Source organism: Ischnura elegans, chromosome 3 (assembly GCF_921293095.1).
Source record: "Ischnura elegans chromosome 3, ioIscEleg1.1, whole genome shotgun sequence".
Classification (NCBI taxonomy): Eukaryota; Metazoa; Arthropoda; class Insecta; order Odonata; family Coenagrionidae; genus Ischnura; species Ischnura elegans.
The window spans coordinates 48,947,666-48,969,685 of record NC_060248.1 but is presented as its reverse complement, the minus strand read 5'-3'; the positions used below and the strand labels follow the sequence as shown (position 1 = coordinate 48,969,685).

Here is a 22,020-nt window from a genome sequence, read left to right as displayed (position 1 = left end):
AAATTTTGAAAAAATTACCTAAAAGTTTTGATTTATTTAATCGTGATCTTTATTTCCTATGGACTTAGAGTACTCTTTTTTAAACAACTCATTAGCGTTAGATAATTTACCTGCATAATATCCAATACTTCGTTGCATTGAGTTTTTGTAATGTTTTATTTTGAATCTCTGATACTGTTTATGCAAACATAATGTGATGGCGAAAATTGCTCAACTAAATATTTAATGTGCGAACTTCTTGGCTTTATCGTTTATCAGATAGATGATTTTATAAAAATTGAATACCTTATTTTATGGCGAATTATATTGAAATCAATTGTTTACATCATTTACTTGGTTTTTGCGTCGACTCTTTTTTTTTCATCGTGTATATAAAACGCCTGGTTAGAACGAGTGATGTCTTTCATGAGGAAAGAATGATGCCCCATAATGAGGGGGGAAAAGTGCAGAGATAAGAGAGCGGTTATTTGCATTACTTTGAAGGATTGGGAAGGTGATAGGCGCAAGAAATGTGGCGATAAGAGAATAAACACTATGGATTATCACCTAGGCGATGGAAACGGATTTGAATGTTTGAATAAAGTCAATAATGGGGGTGTAAAAAGGAGAAGATAAATATAAACTCATCTGCCATATTTCCTTGTATCATGCAGTTGGTGATAATATCGGTGCCCTGCTGGAGCTATTTGGGTTTATTTCCTTCCTCCTCCGAAAAAATTTGAATGAATTTTTGGCCGAAAACAAGACAGTAACGACGCTTCAGCCAGACATGGCACCGTGTAACTTTAGCCTGTTTCCAAAAATAGAGATAACCTTTAAGGGCCGTCGTTTTACAAGAATCGCTGATAATTGCTAAGGCTATCCTTAAGATCGAGCTCGAGAAGTATGGAAGATGCGCTAACACAAGTGCATAATACCTGATAAGGACTATTTTGAAGGCGAAAACATTGAAGTAGACGAAAAAATAAATATTTTTTTCGAAAAATTATAATTTTCGTTATTTTCTTAACACACCTCGTATTATAAACATTTTGAAAATTTACTAGCTTTCGTAAAATTACTTTATTGTACTGCATTTTACTTCATTAATCTTATATCCGGTTCCCTTTGCTAATTAACACAGAGACTGGATAGTCTGGAAATGGATCGATGTGTTCCCGTTTCATTTAAGGGCCAAGACTTTAAGTCCACTATGTTGTGACCTCGCGGTTCCATTAGATAGGGACTGCAGGCCTTCCAAGGATTTCGAGCTAGCTCTCTATCCAGGAAAGTGTGAATTTGCTCCCCAGCGAACATGAGGAAGTGATCTCTGTCGTCACTCAATCAAGCCAACTATCAGTTTCATATTTTGACTATGGTGTATAGTCAGTCAAGCGAAATAAATCTGTTGTTTGGTAATTAGCAAGTTTTGAATCCGGTGTGCATAAGTAGAAATATGTATATCACGTAGAAAATAGTGAGCCTATAGTTATCGATGTGGTGTGTTTTTCCCGAGTTTTTTTTGGTGTAATAAGGTAGATAAATGCCTATGGCATCAATATTCTCTCCTTTGATTCCATTTATTTGCCGAATAAAATAAGAATCGTGGAGACAATATGGCCTTAGTGTTGACGCCGAGGAAATGTATCTTGGATCCCATACCACCAAACACAACACATGTTGACCATTTTACATCGGTTTTTTCAATATATTTAACAAAAACACTTGCATTAACAACCTTACCCTGAATAGGGGCGACCTACCCAGGCGGGACTCGAACCCGTGACCTCTCACTAGACAGGAGAGGATTTCACCCATCCGCCAGCGAGGCCGGCTTTAACCCCGTTTCTTTGCTGAAAAAATTAGGATCGTGGAGGGTAACATGGCTATAATATTGACCCGATAAAAACGAAGGCCCATGGATCGATTCCAAATCGAAATAGTTTTACCCGCGGCAAGTCATGCGAGCATTTGCTGGTTGGACTTAATGTAAGTTGGCAGGAAAAGCCGGTAATCATCGAGACGCCTGGGTTGAACGACAAAGTGCATCACTTGGATATGATTCTTGGCCATCCGTCCAGAGGAAAACATTGTTATAATTAGCTAAGTTCTCTCGGACACTGCCTGATGCAACGCTGCAGCGGTAAACGATCCATTTTTATTCGACTCCACCGGATACGCGTGCTCATGTGCTCACAGCGTGATCACCCACGCTCTCTCTCTCCAGCGACGCCCAAGAGATCCCATCCTCTCCGCAGGTCTGGGTCCACTCCCCTCCGAAGATCTCGGTGCATCGACGTAGCGTCCCAATACTCGACGATAGGTTGCATACGATAACGGACATCCTTCAGAGCGATACCGAGGGCATCGTATTTTTAAACCGCGCTGCATTTTCTGCGCCGACGGAAACGATCAAATGAGAAGATATACTTGGCCGAACGGTCAGGAATAATAATACCTTTTTTACCCCGAATATTTTGAAGAAGTTTATGTTTCTTTGGCAATCACACTGAATTTGATTCATATGCTATTTGCAATTGTGATGCTATAATAAGTAATATAGAGAGTCTTTCAGGCTTTATCTAGTTGAATTCTGTCATATTAGTAAATTTAAGTTACTGGCAATTTTCCTCAAATATTGTAATTTTATTTCACTACCGGTTTCAATACATTTTTAAAATGTATGATATGAAGATTATACAAGTTGTTTTTTATCCCGTCTTGAGGTAAATTGAAAATATTTGTGGATAATGCCAGTAACTTTTAATTTACATTGATTATAAGTAGTATTCTCCCAATTGTTAGTAGGTTATAAAGTAGAACAAGAAATTGAGTCATATACTAAACCAATTATTTGAAGGACGATAATAAAAATTGAAAACAATTCAAACACATCTTCCCTTTCCATCTTTCTTTCTTTTGATGTCCAACACTCATGTGCCTATTGAGACAGCTTGCGTGAGAGTTTTTTGGTGTAAATAAAACAGGTGTAAAGAGTAGTTTGACAATAACACCAATGAGAAACGAAAGGGAGTTCAAAGATGGTTACAACTACCGGGGTCGGGACCCAGTACTACAATTGATATTCCCGCGCAACCTGGGAGGGAAGTGGAAGGGAAGGAAAAAGGATTGAGTCGCCGCCGCGATAAAGAGCCCGACGACGCCTCTAGGGTAGGAATAGGAGTGGTTGGGTAGGATTGGGAATACCCTCGTCGCTATGAAAGCGACCAGAGCCCAATTGGTATTGGCGAAACCATAATTTGTTGTGCCAACGATTTGGAAGGATTTTTCTATAAAAGAGAAAAATTTAAAGATCAAGTCGTTGCAGGTTGGGCAAAACAGTCAGATGAGGACTTCACTAACTTTCTTTGATGATGTGTAGGATATCTTATGCTTTGATACCATCCCAAGACCGTTAAAGGGATCGCCAGAGAAGTCCAAAAATAACTGGGCGGAGCAGAAATATTTAAGATGCCATTAGCCATATTTTTGAACCTTCAATAAAACTTCGTCTGTCACCCTTTTAATATTATAAACATTAGCTAAAATGAGAAGCTTCATCATCAAAATTTCTTTTGAACTCGCTGAATAAATCATTCATTATCATTCAGGCATTGTTCATGCTGCTTTTTCGCCATTCCCCTAAGGATGTTCCATGGCATGCTTTTCTTTTTCGATTTCATTACTTTAGTTATAATTTTCCCTTTCACTTATCAGGCCATTATTTACTTGACACCGGACTTCCGCTGATAAGTGCATTTTGATAGCCAACCTTCCGTGGTTATTTTAGCTTTGTATAGGAGTGAAATCATCCTACATCCTTATCTGTTATATGAAGCAAGGTATGCTATGAAGTTACCCTGTGGGTAATTTTTGGTTGGGAAATTAATTAATGGCTCGGATTTAATGGATGGTTAAAGGCGGTACTTACTGAAATTTCCGTCCATTAAAAAACCATCCAACACTTCCCCCCCCCAACACAACCACCCTCGCTCCTATTCTGAATGCTCCCTCTCTCTCGGCTTCAGCCTTCCACCCCTCCTCATTGATAGTAGGTATATATAAAATCCTCGCAAGAAATATTTTTGTTAGGTGGCTCCCCCATCTTAAATGTCGCATTGCCATTGAAAAAGATCGAAAGGGGTTATTTATAAGGTGTGCGGGAAGAAAAAAGTTGTAAAATTTAACATTTTAAATTAATAGCTTAATTATTATTTATTCCTGAAAACCTTACTTCTTTCACCTCTATCCAGTGGACACTCCTCTTCTACATGTACGAACCACCCTGTAGTCGCCTCAATAGGCGTATAACGGGGGGTGTAAGACCACCAATGGTTAACAAATTAAAAGGAAATGCTCTAACGAAGTACCGACAGGCACCCTGACTCTTCTTTCCACCAAGGACTTCAACCTTTTTAGTGCGGCGGGCCGATATATTGGCCTTTCCCGCTCGGGCGAAAAGTGCGGCGGGCCAATATATCAGCTCTTACGAAATACATTACTTAATTTGCTATTACTTATTACATTGATGCATTTTATTTCAGTAAACGTAAACATATATCGTCCATATTAACCAGTAGGACATCAATAATAAAAAAACGCTTATAGATATGTAATAAAATAGCTTTGTATAGTTTTATTTCCTAGCTGCTACATTTTTGTGAAAATACACTCCGTATTTCAAGCCAGTACCCCAGGAAGAAGAATGCACTAAGAGGGTTAATAAATGCCCGGCGTTATTTCGTTAGAGCATTTTATTTTCTTTTTACGTGTGAACGGTTGGTATCCATCACCACCCCGCCATATGCCGGCCTCGGTGGGTAAAGTCCTCCCCTGCCAAAGAAGAGGTCGCGGGTTCGATTCCCGCCTGGGTTATTTTCCCTAATCCAGGGCATGGGTTATCGTGTACGTGCTATTGTTAAATATGTTGAATGCCCCGATATAAAATGGCCAATATGAGCGAGCTGTATTCGGTGGTTTGGGAATAAAATGAAATAAAAATAAAATAAATACGCCTAATTTTACTGTTTACGGTGTAGTATGTAGATGTCTTTCTTCTATTCAACCCGTTCGGAGGCCGCTAAAGACAGGTTTCGTATTAGAAACACAATTAAATACACAGCCTGTGTTTCTCCGTTGCCTCCGAGGGAATAGTAAGTGCTCTTAGATGCATATGAATGCAAGCGTTCGGGTTAGGCAGGCCGTTGAAACTGTTTGTGGGGGAGAGGGAAGGTCGCTTGCTTGGGTATCTCTCTCGAGAGAGAGGTGATTTGGGGGGAGGGGTGGTAGTAGGGGAAGGGCGTCTGAGGCGGCCTCGGGGAGGGGAAGAGGGGTTGCCCTGCGATCAGCTCCCCTCCGAACCTCAGTAACCGGCAAGACTCCGCCGTGAGTGAGACGGGGAGCGTGGAACTACGACGCTCTGTGCAAGAACTTTTTATTTGTATTTATAAACCAAGTTTTTACAAGTTAAACACAACCCCACGTAATTTATTTCTACGAACGACCTCACAACAAGACTACCATTACAAGTGACCTGCCCAAATTAATCGACCGATCCAAGCCACATATACCCACCACTCTCATGGCAATTCGGACTTGACCGTCGTTGCTCCCTATATTGATAGACTTTCAAGAGATAAAGGAGTGGAGGATACTTTCTGTTCCGTGAAAAGAGGAGTAAAAGGAAAATACAAGTACAAATTTCAAGTTCGTCCCCTTTGGTCGGCGTCCGAAAAGATCGCCCGACGAGTTCTGAAGACGTCCTGTGTTCGCCGGTGCGCGGAGGAAACGTCAAGACAAGTGGAATAGGTGAGTGGATTATCCATTTTGTGTGCGTGAGGTAGTTGCGTTGATTGTGTCACAGTTGGTGTTTGATTTGTGGGACGGAATGCACTCGTTTTCGATGGTGATTACCTACTGGCTTGTATACCCACTACGTACGTGGACGCGCAAGTCGAACGCGTGAGCGGTTACCGTGTTTCGATTCCCTGGATCGGGATCAGAGGGTCGCGTCCCTTAAGCTGCGGTACAGCTGGGACCCTGGCGTTGTTTTCATTCATGGTTGTACTGCAACCTGCTGGTCGCATTGTTTGTTGTTAAGGGTTGCGTGCTTTATGGGATGATATTTCGCTGGAAACTATTGTGCGCAATGGTTTTGCGAAGACTATTTTGCAGGAATTGAAAAAATATACTTTTGCATATTCCGGCCTAGTTAATTATCACTCAAGAAAGAGAACAAATTGTCGAAATAGGTAGTATAACAATCAATTAAGTGTCGAATACAGCAGAGTGTACTTATCATCATTAAGCTTCGTCTCCATTATGTGGACTCGTCGAACATATATTTCACCATATTATTCTCTCGATTAGAATATTTTGAATTTATTATGAATATCAATTCATAAAACCAGTAACCTGTCTCAAGGGTTTTAGAACACGGGAATTAAGACATTTGCGGAAGAATATTGAATATTTAAAACACGAAGGTGTTACATACATGCTGTCACTTCTTGTAATCCTATGATTTAAAACCCTATTGTAAATCCTCTGGCGGTATAATTATCGGGCCTCCCACACAACCGTACATGCACACGCGTAATGGAATTTTTTAAATTCATTACCATGCAGTGTGTTAGAGAATGCACCCCCGTACGAAACACTCTTGAAGTAGCTCTCGGGTGCTATGGTAATGGTATGGTTTTCCAATGGCTATTATATACTTGTAATTAATAACAGAACTTAATGACAGTTGGACCATCATTGACCTATGATTCATTCCAAATTTTCTCAATTACATAAAAAAAATTGCCTTGAAAGACTCTGGGTAGTCAATTGGTTTTGTCGGCGTTGATGCTAGGGACGCCTCTTCGGTACCGGTTCGCGTACGACTGATCTGTGTACGTTTCGCCGGCTTTCCTATCGATCGTGGGTCCCCTCCCTCTAGGGGCCGCTGACTTCCAGCGATCCTGGCCATCGTTCTTATGCATCGCCCTTCCTCTCGATTTTATCGTGATTCACTGCAGGAAAATATCCCCCTCCTCCCACGGGGATTTTCGTTTGTCATTCGAGGTGTTCCCTCTGAGAGAGACAGCGTCGACAGATCCACTCGTGTGGTTAACTCCTCTTCGTTCGCGAGTCCTTCCTTGAGGCGAACGACTGACAGCCAATGGCTGCAAGCTATCTGTTAGACCTATCACTGTCCAGGAGAGAGGAGAAAGTCTGCCGTCTTTTGGGTCTATTTCGACAGTCGATATGGGTATCGATCCGGATTTCTTGTCAATATTCGTTTAACATATATTTCAATAAAGTTCTTTTTTTATAAGATTATTTTTCTCTCCTGAGGATGCTGCCAATATTTCATTTTTCTCGTTTTAATTATGCTTGAATTCATCATCTAATTCGGTTTTTTTTGGTGGAGAAATGTTTATAAAATTTTTCCCTAGAGCTGTGATTATTTTTTCGATGTGAAGCTTAGAATAAGGAATGGACCAGTGAGGCAGAAGTCATGATCACCTAAGTAGATCGAACGAGCTTGAAAAGAGAGTGGTTACCAATGTTCAGTATATTTGAAATTTGGCAGTAATTGTTGGTGGAAAGGATTCGATTTCCTTTGGTAAATGAGACTGATTGTTTAAATGAGATTATTTACGCACTGATATATTTGTTTTGTTTTTTGAACGAGTGGCTTCAATGGTTGATTTATGAAGCAAATATTTCATGGGATCATTTGTGAAAAGTTTCTTGCCATCATGTGCATATTTAAGAGTTGGAATGGGATTTTTATTGTGTAAAAGAAACGGAATAACATTTTCTTAGCTTAAATAATTCTTCCCTTACCCCCACTACAGCTAAATAGTTTCATGTATCACTGCATACTGTCATAGTATATCGATATCCTTCTAAAATGCCAATGACGGGTGTGAATTTCACCAGCTTACAATGCACCATATGCTAAGTATTCCACCTTGTCCCGGGATAAATAATGGAACATTATGTTAAACAACAAATTTTAAATTTAGTTTATTGCTTTGACCGCGAATAGTTTTTAAAAGATACGACGCTTGTAGCGGTATAAACGCGTTATAATCACATGGCATGTAATGACTTGGTATAAACATTCAGTCTCTTTTAATGACTATTTGTGGATGTTGAAATCCCACAAAATTGTACCATATTCCAACCGACACCACTGAAGCCATGTGAGCGTATCATATTGATACTCTTATTATTATTATTGAAGCCACCAGCACTTATTATTATTGAATTGGTTGATTCTAATCAGCTAGGAAAATGAAACAGGAATATATCAATAAAGTATTAGTTTTTCCCTTCACTCTGCTGGTCGATTTAAGAAGGACAGCGGGTCTATGCCTCTCCTCCCGTGCGAAAGTCTTCGCAGGGTATTTTTGGAAGGATTTCTCGTCGAATGTGTACACGACGAGTGCGCGTGCTTTCACTGGCCTCATGTAGTACGTGCGTACTCCCTGATTGGTCCCGTCCCACCGGGGAGGGGGAGTCACACCATCCCACCCTCCTCTCCTCAGGACAGTTCACCACACCCGTCGCCGTCTCCTCAAGCCATTTGCCTAGACCTCTCTCACTTTCCTTTTTAAAGCCCTTCCTCGTCCATTCTTTGTCAGACCCTCTCATAACCCAAAACCAAATACTTCCTTCCCAGGCCAACTCAGAAAAAAACCCTCTAAAAGCCTGGTTACACGCTTACACGAACAATGACCCGTAGGAGTTGATGCCTAAATGCTTGAACGATTTGATGGAACGGTACATGTACGAATGTGTGAACCAAATCAGAACAGGTTCTATTATTTTGCATTCTTACAATTTGGATGGCTGCACAGTGCAGTTTGGTGCTCATTTTCGCGTCCATGCATTTAAATATTAACTCGTACGTGTCAATATGTCATGTAACCACGTATTCAGGCCTAAACCCCACTACTATCATTGGACCCTCCCCATATTCTCTTAAAATGCAAAACCTAAGTTCCGTGCTACCTTCATATTCACAACTCGCTCATTGTTTACAACACAGATGTAATAAGTATTACTAAGGGACGTGGTCGGCGAGCTAAAAATACCAACAATTAATGCGTTTACGGGCAATTTCTTTCTTATCATGAAAGTCGCAAAATCTCTTTCACCGGTATTTGCATTTCTCGACTCAACGGTTTTCCAAAATTCGTTCTTGCAAGGATTCAATCTTTCATCCGTCCCTTCTTCCTTAAACGTCAACATAAATGTCTCCTTTTTACACTTAATCATTGAGGCATTGGTCTACATTTCCCATCCTCCCATGGTTTTAGGCTAGTTTTGATTTTTGCATGCGGAATGCGAGTCATGAGGCGTGTGAAGCTATTTCTCCCGAGCAAATTAATGGCTACTCATGTAAAGCTTTTTATGTTCAATGTTTTTATCCTAGCGAGGAATTTACCGTTAGCATAATGGAACACGTGTTACCAAAATAAAACAGTATTCATGGTTGGTAAACTTGTTAAGCTCTAACAGCGTTGGTTTTCGTACAATGATTGGTGACAATGAGCATTTCCACTGCTGAAATTACGCTGGTTGGTAGGTAACCATCGTAAGACAGCTATTAGTGAGAAAAGATATATGTTTACTTCTTGCTAATTATGCAATTAGCTAGTTCATAGCGGGAGTGTCTATTGTCTTTGGTGCCTTGAGTCAAGATACTTAATGTAACAGTTCGGGCGTTTTCGTGGCTTGTTGACTTCCGTGACATGCTTAATTGCCCGTAAATACTCGTAGTTAATGCTTCATGGCCGGGGTGCGTTGGTGGGTTTAGTCGTTGATTCGTATGTCCTCCACCCAAGGTAGTCGATAGCCTTTGTGTTACTGTGATGAATACAAGCTTACGAGGGAAGATATTACGTATTCCAGAAGCTTTAGGTACAACTCCATGATTAATTGTACAGTGATAGATAGAATAAATTTTTCCTGTAAGTACTTTCATTTTCTTAGTGTAAGAAGAAATAAGAAGCTGAGTTGAAAATAATCTAATGATGGCAGTGAAAGAAAGTCGGAACTATTAAGTGGCAAAATTGTAAAAAAAATCGCTTTTAGATTCTTGCAATAGCTTTATTTATTCATGGAAACGAATCAAAATAGAATTTTAACTTTATTAAAAAAAGGATTTTTATCTCCCCGCGCGAAACATAATCAATGTAACTATTTTTCTGTGCAGAGAAGAATGGCGTAATTTATTACACAAAATGGGAGAAAATTAAATAATTAATTTAGGGTACTTATGTCTCCTATAAGGGCACAGAGCGCCATGAGGTACATTCATGTTTTTTTTTCTTCGTCATAAATAACTTAAAATTATTTTTTATTTCAAAAGCAACTACTGCCGTATATCAAAATTTTATTAATCTGGGTTAAATACAAATTTCGGGTTATTTTCGGTAAAACCTGATGCTAATGGAATTAGTGCTTAGTAGATGACTCGGGATTTTGATGTTAAAAAACCGCTGGCCTTTTAATATGAGTGGTATCAAGTGGCCGTCCTTTTTATGTTCTCACATTCAAATATAGATATCGTTTTTATTGCTTACCAGATCGCGTTTCTCTTAATCCTCGCGAGAAGTCTTACTGTATTTATCTAAACGATCGATAGCTGCCTCTCTTCTGTTGCCAAGGAAACTCGAGAGGGAGAGTGCGAAATGCTGTGATGATAGGAAACAAGTGATTTATGGCGTGCGCAATGGTGGTACCACTCCTCAAAAGGTCCTTCCCATCCTATTCATTGCCGTTCCGTGATCCGAAAGCCCTTTCCCTCTTGTGACTTTTCTTTCGGGACACACAATTAGTTGATGCCGCGCGTGACTCTTCAATTGGCTGCCCTTTCCCAGGCCACTGGTCGTCCCGTGAACACTAACCACTTCGCTCACAATTCCAGTCCTTCTGAGAGGTTTCGATTTTCCTCCCTCAGGCAGCAAGCTGTTCGGGAACCTTCTGCATCACTTCAGCGGTTGACTTTAATCCCTCTGCCTCTACTCTGTACCACGACCGGCGGCTGTGGGAGCGCCACTATCTTTTGTCCATCCTAGGGTGTTTCCCACGAGCGTCTACACAATTCTTGCCGCCCACATGTTTCCAAATTTCCAAGTGGCTCGGATTTGTGTCCTCGAATATCTCAGTTGTGGGTCATTGCATCTACAAGTCAATATAATGTTTTTTGTGCTTTAAAAAAGCAACTATGACATTTTAATCGGATGGTGAACGTCTTTAATGCGTAGGGTTGAAAAATTAGTCCGAGTCTCTAAGGCGGAAGGGGCATCTTGAGAAGTCTTTACCTTCATAGTATTTTTTTCTGTGATATAACATGCTTCTCAGAGAATGGTTATTAAAAAATGCCGTATCGAAGTCCTAGTGTAAAACGTGAAAGTTACCACTAGTCTTGAATATGGTGAAGTGTATCGAAACTAGTCAACAATAAAAGTAAATTTTTAGGAATCCAAGGATTTTAGGAAGTTTTTATTTTCCTAACTTAATGCGTATAATTTTACACTAGCAATAAAAAAATGAGGAAAAGGCTTAAGCCTCCAAAACAAAGGTAGTAACTACCGCAGGAGTACCATTATCCTCCCAAGTAGGCATAGATAAAAATACGCTCATAAGCCAACCACGCATAGGATGCTGTGAGGTCAGACTTTCCTTATAATAAAAAAATGATCATACAACAATCAACCCTCCTCTATACAACCAACATATTCACAAACGAAAATATCGCTTAAACGCAAAAATATTTGCTAAAAATATTCAGATAAAACTAATATTCAGTCGCAATAAATTTTCAATGATTATTTCACTAGACGATTGATGCTGGGTGCTACAGGGGCGACGCCAAGTCTCTTGTTGCATCCCATGCTTTCCGGTCTTCTCTATCCCATCAACCCACGCGGCATTCTTTTTTTTTCTCACTCGTCCCACGCTTGTCTAGTAGGTCCATTCATCTCCGTGTCTGCGAGTGCAGTGGGCTTTAAAAAAGAAAATAATTCCTGCGCCAAGGAAGGAGCGGCAGGAAATGCTTGCCTGTAGGGGGCGTGCTCGAGGTGACCCAGGCTACGCCCACAAAACAGGTTTGAGGTCGCGGCTGTCCCCTTTTGTTTCTATTTTGAATCTATTTTGGGAAGCCGACACGTGTAGATCTTGATTGTAGCTATGCGGGAATGGAGAAAATACCAACAAGGTGTTAGAGCGAAGAGGGTTCACTGGGTATTTCTTGACAGCACGAACCACCGCGGTTGATGATTTTATTTTCTGATAGCAGCTGCCGTTCCGTTTTTTTCTTCTTCGTCATAGTCAAATGTTGTGGTCATTCTTTTTCTACTTAGGACTTTGATAACTATCAACACCCCTTTTTGTTTCCACATTTCCAATCATATTTGTGAACATTGTATAACTGGAACTTGAAATAGATAAAATAATTATAGCTTTGTCCAAGTACCATCGATGAGAGCGTTTCTACAAGATTAATTCATTGACATTTTGCTTCATCGGATAAAGTCACGATTCTTCAAAATGGCCAAAATCAAAGGGATTGTTAAAGGCAAATGGTCCTCCACAAAACAGGTCTTTCCGATACATTTCAATCCAAATCTGCTCTCCAGATACAAGTAGGCATATAGTTGGATTCCTGCCTCGCCCTCTTCGGAAACCTTCTGCCTTCTCTCTTATGTCCGTGATAGTTCAACTACCCAATGAAATATGCCATGCCAGGGTTAGTGGTTCAATTACCGTAATTACTCAATTAACACTTGTTCCTCTGTTGCCTCTTTGCTCTTTGTACTATTTGCAATTGTTCTATGGGTTTTCTCTGTTGAGAAAAACTGAAGAAAAGTGGTGCAGGTGCCGATATTTCGATTTCAGAATTATCCATCGAAACGTGGCCACGTGAATAACTAACCGCATATGCGTAAGGGGTGGAGCTCATTCGCATCTTTCGCCGGGAACGCTTGACACACTTCATCTGTTTCAATCTTCGCCAAATACAACTACTTATTTTCGTATCCCCGAAATTTCCGTACCACCTCTTGCCTTCATGGAATATAAGCGGCTCTACGCTTTCCACAAATATTGTAAACAATCAGATCGCCCAAGTTATATTTAGTAGCCAACAAGGAAAACCTGCAAATGTCTCGATCCGCTGGGTCGTGGAACGAACCTGGAATATTGCAGTAGTCTTCCCCTGACGATAACGTCAGCGCCGTTGTTTTTAGGTATATTTTCGAAGCTCATTGCTTTAAAAAGATGAAAGGAAAAGTTTGTGTTTTTACGCCAATTGGGCTGTTTTAAAATTTAAGTTTAAGAAGCTATCATTTTTCGGATTTATTTCCTTTACGATGATATTTCTCGTGGTTAAGTTTACTCTATTATAGGCATTGGGCATAATCAAATCGCCCAGGGCTCATCGCTGCGCTGCAGAGATTTTTCCAATCCGATTAAAAGGCGAGCAAAGTGGCAGTAAAGATTATACGGGATGGACAGAGTCCTTCTTGTTATATTCCCATTAGTTTAAACTCATAAGATCGGAATTTTTTCGTGGTGCTGGCGTGGGGCGGTCTGGGTTCCCGCTGTGACGCGAACCTATGGATCTAGAGCTTTGCACAGTCCCATCCATCCCTAGGTCATCCATCAAGGGCCCCGGCATTCTTTTTCCGTTTTCACGGCCACCTCCAACGCTTTAGCCTCTCCCACATCATTTCCAAGGACATCCCATCCCTTCTTGATCTCCAGACTAGTCGTCTGGTAAGGCGTCTCTCAAAACATCTTGTGCTTACCCTCCTTCATTCATGCAGGGCAGCCTCCCATATTTTCGAGGTAGATAATCTACCAAGCAGGAAGTGAATCATCCTCACCAGACGTTATCTATCTCTTGAGGGTGAGATATTATAGAAGCGGACTAACAAGTAAACAGTGATCGCAGCATGCCTCTCATATCACACCACTCCAATTATATCTATTTTTTCAGATAATAGTAGAGTCTATGTATGTTCATTTCATTCATAAACCCTTGTCTCTATCTTTCCCGATGGCGTAATATCCATCTATTGGTTCTCTAAAGGGATAATTTGATTTTTTGGGCATGTATATCCGATCCCTTAGCGTACTAATCTAATCCGGTCATTGTGCTGTCATATGAATCGTCTATATCAATAGGGAATGTCTTCTTACGCAATGTGTTATTGAGAATCTTATCTTTCCATCAACGGAGATCACTAGTACCCTTCCGGATATTCAGTTATAATTCATATTCCTGTTCGAATTCGTACTTCAACACTGCAGTGGTTTTTTTAAATTTATCTTTAAAGTTCTGTTTTTGGAACTACGGTACAACTCATAATTTAGTAAACACTATTTAGTATTTTCCTCAGCATAGGTCTATACAATGTATAAAAAATATAGCTTTGAATATGGATTTCAAAATTCTAGTGAACAATTATTGAGAGTTTTCACTTGTTTTTAATAAATCCCATTCCTGGTTTTAGAAATGATGCGTCAAAGAGAAATGATTCAGTTTTGGGTCGCTGCAAATATTTGTTTTCTGATAATATTGTTTTGTGTCGTTTCCTGGGAACATATATAGAACATTATGGGTTTCAAAAAGTCTGCGTTCAAGACTTTTCGGAAATAATATTAAATTCCGTCTATCTATTTATTTACACAAATGTATTCCTGTCTTCCCTTGTTCATCCTCCTTTGCGCATGTCTGCTTGTTTGGCTCCTTCACTAAGAACGCTCGGGGAGGTCGTTGACCCGTACCCCGATGAGTTTGGGCTTCTGTCGGGCATGAATGGATTTACTTGCTCTATCTGGGACAGTTTATTCACATCGCTTTATCTCTGAGAGTTGGGGTAAAGAGATTATGTTGTCTTCTGCATCGTTCTTGAGATTAAATGCACTAACCACTCTCAACTCCATTGCCCTAAAAAAAAACATTTTCCTTTGGCATGCGCCGCGTCGCTAATTTGTTAAAATTATCCTTTCGTATTTTAATCATTTTAACTATTATGTTGTAGTTTGTTTATATTTTCTTATTTCAGTTAACTATTTTGCTTTAAATATGAAAGGGTTTTCGTGCTTTATTCCATGGAAATTATGTGCAGTATTTTATGGTGAAGGCATATTTTTTCTTCATTGTTTGTTTATTGTTGGAGCTTTTTTTTTAATACTTACTATTTTGAATGTTTTGAAAGAAACTCCAAATTTTTCTATTTTTGTCTTTTATAAAGGCATTGTAAGACGGCGGTGAAAAGTTTTTTTTTAATAAATAAAGGATCGTAGCACTTTTCCAAAATCTTGTGGAAAAGTGCTACGATCTTTTATTTATTTAAATATGTCTAACTTCCACCAATTGAAGCCTGAATCTGTTGAACTTAGGGGGTGAAAAGCTTTTGTAAGGCTTGTTATTAGAAAAACAGCCCTTAGTCCAAACAGATCCAGATCCATTTTTGACCTGATGTTAATAAACTGCAGGACATTTTTAATATGTAAATTAGATCTGGAATCAAAATTATGTGTGTTTCAATTTTTTGGGCTTTTGAGGTGGCAAAATTCGCTTGTTCCATTTCCCTTTTTGTGCAACCATGAAAGGTTGCAGGGGTGAACTTTTGCTTTCTGGCCACGGGGTTGGCTGGTGCAGCGGGTAATTTCTGGGGCTCCTGGCCCACGTGGATCGATACTCCAAAAAAGCGACCCCTCCAGCTGGAGCCCTTTTATTCTCGGCACGTTCGGAACAATGGATGCAGAATGTCGCGTACTCTTGGCTCTGTGCCATGCGATGAGAGTTACCTGAGAAAAATATATCTTTGTCCGTACATTCAATAATGTATCTAAATTATCGCGGTAATAGACAATGGAAAGACTAATTGTTTCTCTCCAGGATTGCAAGTACCTGGTATGGTATGGTATTTGGAGGAGGCGACCGACAGCTCAGGTCATTTGCGCCATGAGGGAAGGGTGTGGAAGGAAGGGTGGAGAGAAACCCGGCGTCGGCGTTAGCCTGCTCTTAACGAAAGGCGCTAAGGGGACCACGGCTTAACGTCCCATCCGACGGACGGAGTGTTGCGCTTGAAATGTCCTCCACACAACATTCAAGCAGGGGTCGGGCAGTCTCTGAAAATTCTCTGCCACTGCCGGGATTTGAACCCGAGCTTGCCGGGTGGGAAGCCAACACTCTAGCCACCACACCAACCCGATCCCCCAGCAAGTACCTATTTCCTGCCACAATTTCCTAAATATTCCTTTGCTTTCGTCTCTGCATCCGAGATTAAATCCATAAGTGGAAGCATCCATTCCGTCCTATTGGTCTATTTGGGTGTCATTTAATAATTAAAAAAACTAATCCCTCGAAAATTACAGGTTATGCATGATAGACCCTGAGCAACATTTGATCGATTTTAAATGTGAATTCTAAACTGGTTTTTTCTCGATTTAAATCTTGTTATATTGTTTTTAATATCTGACATTCAGGCAAATATTAAAGGCGTACTGTACTTAATCTGAAATTATCAATACAATTGCGGAATTTGGAAATGAGTAATGGTTTACCGAAACAACACAAAAGACGGCCGGTCGAGAGGGAAAGGTTTACGTCATCCTAAATGAGTTACTCAATAGATGCGAGCGCCTGTTTGCTATTACCTTTGGCCCTACACACAATGAAACACCTTTGCAAATATCAATAGTTTCTATAAACGCCTGGGCCCTGCGTACAATTATTGCGATAAGAAACGTAACGCATGATGCAACTGTCTTTTCCTGTTCGCGCATATTGCCTCGCTTTAATATAACAGAGATACGTCACTAATACCCGGCGTTCTATAAAATCAAAGTAAACCCTGAATCCTTATTTGTGAATTTGTCAAGATACTGACGGACGGCTACGTCTTTCGGTGGTGTCGATTGCTCAATTGTTGGGGAGTGAGTATAGGGCGACAGCAGACGTTGCTTTTGTCCTTCTAGACGCTTGATTTACGCTCGTCGAATGGAGGTGTCTTATACTACAGCTGCGGTGGTGCGTTTTTCGCCTTCAGTTGGCGAATTGGCGTCTCGCTCGGTATTATTGCTCGCTTTCCCTCGCGCGAGTGAGGCAGTCAAGGTGGTCCGGTCTCCCGAGAGCGTTGGCCACATCACGTGATACGCTTCTGGTTATCTCCTTATCTAACCGCAGTATTTTTCGAGAATGACGCGGCGGAGTTTCTTTCCTTATAGTCTCGGCCGGCCTTCCTCCTCTCCTTCTCATCATTAGCCCGGCCCTGTTTGTGACACTGACGGCATTATTTTGAGCCTCTAAACGTTTAGCTACTATGTTTATCTCTTGATTACTTTGAATTTCTGTTTTGGGTCCGTACTAGCGTTACAAAGCAATCACTCAATCTTTTGTTGACCGTGTGATTCCCGTTATGGGCCGTGGCGATCTTGTTTTTCCTAATATCGACCTGTATTTTTAATGGCTTATGCTATGAATATCTATTTTTGTTTGCATTTTATTTAGTATTGATGCAACCTTTTGAATTTTGTCCACGTAAAATTATGTTATCCGAGGATTCGTGTGAGGTGTAGAAGGATTTGTCCTCGTAAGAATAATCAGGTATTTTTTCCATCGTAAATTTGACAGGGGTTTCAATTTTACGACGACATCGTTGACCCATTATTCCTACTATATGCTTTTATCTAGATTGGATCGTGATTTGTTGATTTATTTTACTCAATATTTGAGAGACCCTCTTAGGTTTCTGCTTCAAAGTTGTCTTAATTTATCAGGCAAAGTTTTTCTTTAATTTTTGGATTAATATAGCGGATATTTTACTTTTTTGAGAAACGTCATGAATTTCCCCACCCCTTTATAGTTTGTTGCAAACACGAGTTCAATATCAAGGTAGTTTCCGATATATTGGTGGTATTTTTAACACTCATCCTCAATTGGTTGCCATCATTGCGAGAAAATTATTTTTCCTGCGAAAGTATAAGTTCTCGATGTTAATAGAAGCAATATTTGGGGTTGATTCAACGGGCTGTTCAGTGCTAATTTAAAATATAAAGAAGGCTTTATGCAGGCACTGAATTCTCTCGATATTTAATCGACAAGTCATGTTTTCTCTGTTTGCACTTAAACACGGCGCAGTGCTATGTCATGCTGTCCTCATTAAGGCCTATACTAAATTTAAATGCTTTCCATTTCGAGGCTGAGATGAAATATTTTCAGCCATTTAGCTATTACTCAAAGTTTGCCATTGCAACGTAGCTTTGAAATGCTAAAACTTGCTCATTCGGCCCTAATTGGCTTCCATTTAAGCTTTGGCAGTGAATTTTGTGAATTATATTTTCAGTTCGTTAATGTTAACCTTATAAATGAGTTTAAAGTTTTAATAGCGCATGTAGAGTTTTGGGGATAAATAGCGGAAACGTACCTCATTTGAGTATCTGTAAAACCCATTCAACAACAGTATAGCTGGCTATTAATATTAATAATGAAATTTCGCTCCACTAATTGTAGTTGGACTGAAAGCTGAGGAATTTAATGACATTTCTACCTGTGCAATGAACCTTCGAAATTATTCCTTGAAAATTTCATAGTGTGGTTGAAGTTTAGTGGTTAGATTTGATTTATCAATTTCAAGGTCGATAACGCTAGCCAACATCTCGACTGGAACCAAAGGTGCTAATTATGTACATACATTCTCTAGATTTGACATTTACCATAAACCATGCACATCTTGTTGTCACAACCCCATACGATCGATCATTCCTACGTGCTTGTACAGGAGGGAGGCAGAAGCCTGGAAGCTGGTGGGTCATTCGGTCACTCCCCCACCTGTACCCATGCCCTGCTAGGACCGTGGTCACATGCACCCAGCTCGAAGAGATTTTCGCTCGAGTCGGACCATTTTCCTACCAAGCGACCGCCGATGCAGCTCGCTCATCTAGCTGTTGGGTGTGGGAGTTGTGGGAGTGGTGGGAGTTGCATTGTTTTCTGCAGATTGATTCCATTTTTTGAGGAGAGGCAATAGCGCCAGCCAGAATTTTCCAAAGTATTCCTGAAATGATGCTATTCCCCTTTCGAATGAAATCTTTCTCCATCCCGCACGCGTATACCCGGACGTTTTGCGTCCGCCTTCCACGCCTGCCTCGCGGCCTCTGGTTAGAGGCGTTGTGGCAGAAGGGATATTTATACTGACGTTTATTCTTGTCGGGGGAGGAAGATGTGACCAGAGGTCGTGAACTCTTGACACCCTCCCCCTCTTAACTCCCTTCCGATGCCATTGGGATAGGTCTTTTCCCGGCGACACTCATTGGTCGAGCTTCCGATATCCACCTCATCCCCTCTCTCCCCGCCACCACAAGATTTTTTTGTCTCCTCCTTTAGGGAGACGCTCTTATTACATATTCCCCACACTAGCGTCTCCGACGTGCAGATTGACGGAGGGTCTTTTGAGTGACTCCACGTCCCTCGCCACTTTTTCGATTCGGAGGGGTTTTGAACACCAGCTTCCGAGTCTTTAACGCCGTCCAACATCTCTCCATGGGTTCGTCTGGTTCCCTGCTCACTCGACACGAGGAGCTCTCGTCTTGAGGTTGAGCGGTAGAGGGAGCGGCAAGCCCAACAGTCAAGATTTGGTGGTGCGGCTGGCTTATGAGTGGAAGTGGGAGTTCGCCGCGAGATCGTCAAGTGTCGTCGTCGTGTCTTCTCCGGCTGCACTTTGAGTGAGTCCACGGCAGTCGTGCGCTCTTCCCCGCGCGAAAAATTCTTCTTCATCGACGACGTCGGGATGAGTTCCACCCTAGATGGTGGCGCGAGGCGCGTGAACCTGTTCCTCACCGCGCAGCTAAGGTTCGAAACGTTTTGTTTTTCGTGCGCATGATTCGGCATATTTTCTTTTTGTGAGGGATCGTGATGATAATTTTTACATTTTCAAATGTTCTTGATTTCACCATGTGACTGAAAGGAAGTTACTTTGCTATTCTCTAAAATATGAGTAAATGACCTGGCTTCCATAGGCGCACGCCATGATAAGGCACAAACATTCCGGTAACGCACAGAGTGGTGTTTGTGCGTGATTGTGTCGTGCTAAATTGAAATCCGGGTAGTTTAAATATGTTTTTGTGAAATTGGCAAGTAAATTCTTTTCAATCACAATGAAAAGCTAATTTCGCGAAGTTAGAACCGAATTCCTTGCTTAATTTTCTGTGTCTTTTTGCTCTATAAAATCATTGGCCCAGCTTCTAATTCATTTCTTGATCAAGATCGGCAAAAATGCAAGTACCTATACCTCAAGATTTAACTGAGCCGGTGTTCGGTACCTCGATAATGACGGTCAGTCTTTGAAATTGATTTAATTACATGATTACTGCGCATTAATGCTGTAAAAAGTAGTATATTTGCTATCATAATTCGGCAGATGTTTTATGTAGAATAATTTTGGACATTAAACCGGTTGATTGAACACTGATTTGCCATTAGCAATGCCATAGAATGCTTACGTGGCTCCAAGAATTTCTCAATAATGCTATAGACGTTTGGGACGCATGATTGGGAATATTTTAGTAGTCATGGTTCTGCATTCTTATCCACTCAATTCAACACAGCTTCATGTTTATGGCATAATAATTTGTGAAGAATATTTCCCATTCCTTATGCTTTTAGGCATCCTTATTATGCTCCAAAACCTTATTTTCGAACATTTTCCCCGAGAATAATTGCTGCACGAGCAGACTACAAGTCCAAGAAGTATTGTTAAATTTTTGCCTTTTCGATGGAATAAGATCATTGATTTTCATGCTAAATTATTCAATCCATCAATCTTCAATCTATTATTACTTTTAGTATTACATACAAGGCGGTTAACTTACCAACGTGCCTCAACACAAATTACATATCGCCATCTTCTCTTGATACTAATTTGTCAAGCAAACGTTTTATCGGATCATTAGCATGTGTTATGATATGCATGGCGATAGAGGAACGTAGTTGGCCGACTTGTTAACGCATAGTTGTCACGTGGAGGGTGGTTATTCTGACTATTACGGCCTGCATCCTTTACACTTCATGAACAGAGCACTTGAATACTGAGAATTTATGGTATCTCGAGATGAAAACGAAAGTTTATTTTTTTGGGTGGGATTTGCATGTCTGGTATACAGCTCAAGGTGAGTCGAATAACTCACATCTCTAGTGCGGCACCTTTCTACATTGAAGAAGGTTACACATTCGCGAAGGCTAAGGTCGTTCCCCAAGGGCTCTGCTCTAATAACGATGCCGATACATTGATTTTTGTCATCTCCCTTGTTTTGATTCTTCTACCCGATTTTCTCATCCTTGTATCCCTACCTCCACATAAAGATGTTGATGGTACTGACTCGGGGTAATTCCAAGGTAGAAGTGGAAATGAATCATGTCTAAATGTCTTTCTCCGAGTTCAGGTTAATTACTTATTATTCTCTATTCGAATCCGGAGAGAAAAACATTTGACCGTGTTAATACAAAATCATACAGGATATCTCCTGGATATACAGAAGCAATTGATATTGAGAAATATTTATACATGACAGAAATTTAGAAATAGTTCTATTTCAATGTTCCGGGTGGTTTTATGATATTTAAATGAAATAGTTTTTCCCCTCAAAAATACAATTTTTTGGGCATTGAAACTATATCAGAAATATTTAGCACTCAGTTTTGGGTTTTCAGCTTCTTACCTGAGAGGAATTTGTTCCATAGATTATCGGTTAAAATATTATAATGATAATTTATGGTGGAAATCATTCAATTCCCATTGGCCATTTAGACATATTATAGGCTGTACACTAATGTGAAAATATGGTAAGGGGTATTCCTTTAGCCACGGCAATAAATAACAATTCCTTTTTCCATTGTATCCACATTTGCATTTAGAGTCAGTATATTGAGGACTACTGGAACCTATTTTTACTAGCAATGTCTGGACACAGCTCTTTTACTCTGCAATTACAAGTTCCATCATGATCATACTCTTGCATGCATATTGA

General features: G+C 40.4%; 1 protein-coding gene across 4 annotated transcripts in view; it reads left to right on the top strand.

The window, feature by feature from the left end:
* The first annotated feature begins 5,346 nt into the window (after nucleotides 1–5,346).
* The window catches only part of LOC124155744 (protein phosphatase 1 regulatory subunit 3B-B), a 72,505-nt gene continuing 55,831 nt past the window's right edge, over nucleotides 5,347–22,020 (top strand). For 2 of the 4 annotated variants that reach the window (XM_046529814.1, XM_046529813.1), the window contains exon 1: nucleotides 19,410–19,719. In XM_046529814.1, the coding sequence (XP_046385770.1) occupies nucleotides 19,649–19,719 (71 nt within the window). In that variant the 5' untranslated portion in view covers nucleotides 19,410–19,648. Of the gene's footprint in view, nucleotides 5,788–19,409; nucleotides 19,847–22,020 lie in introns of those variants that run through there. The other 2 variants (XM_046529818.1, XM_046529815.1) reach the window with 2 other exon arrangements.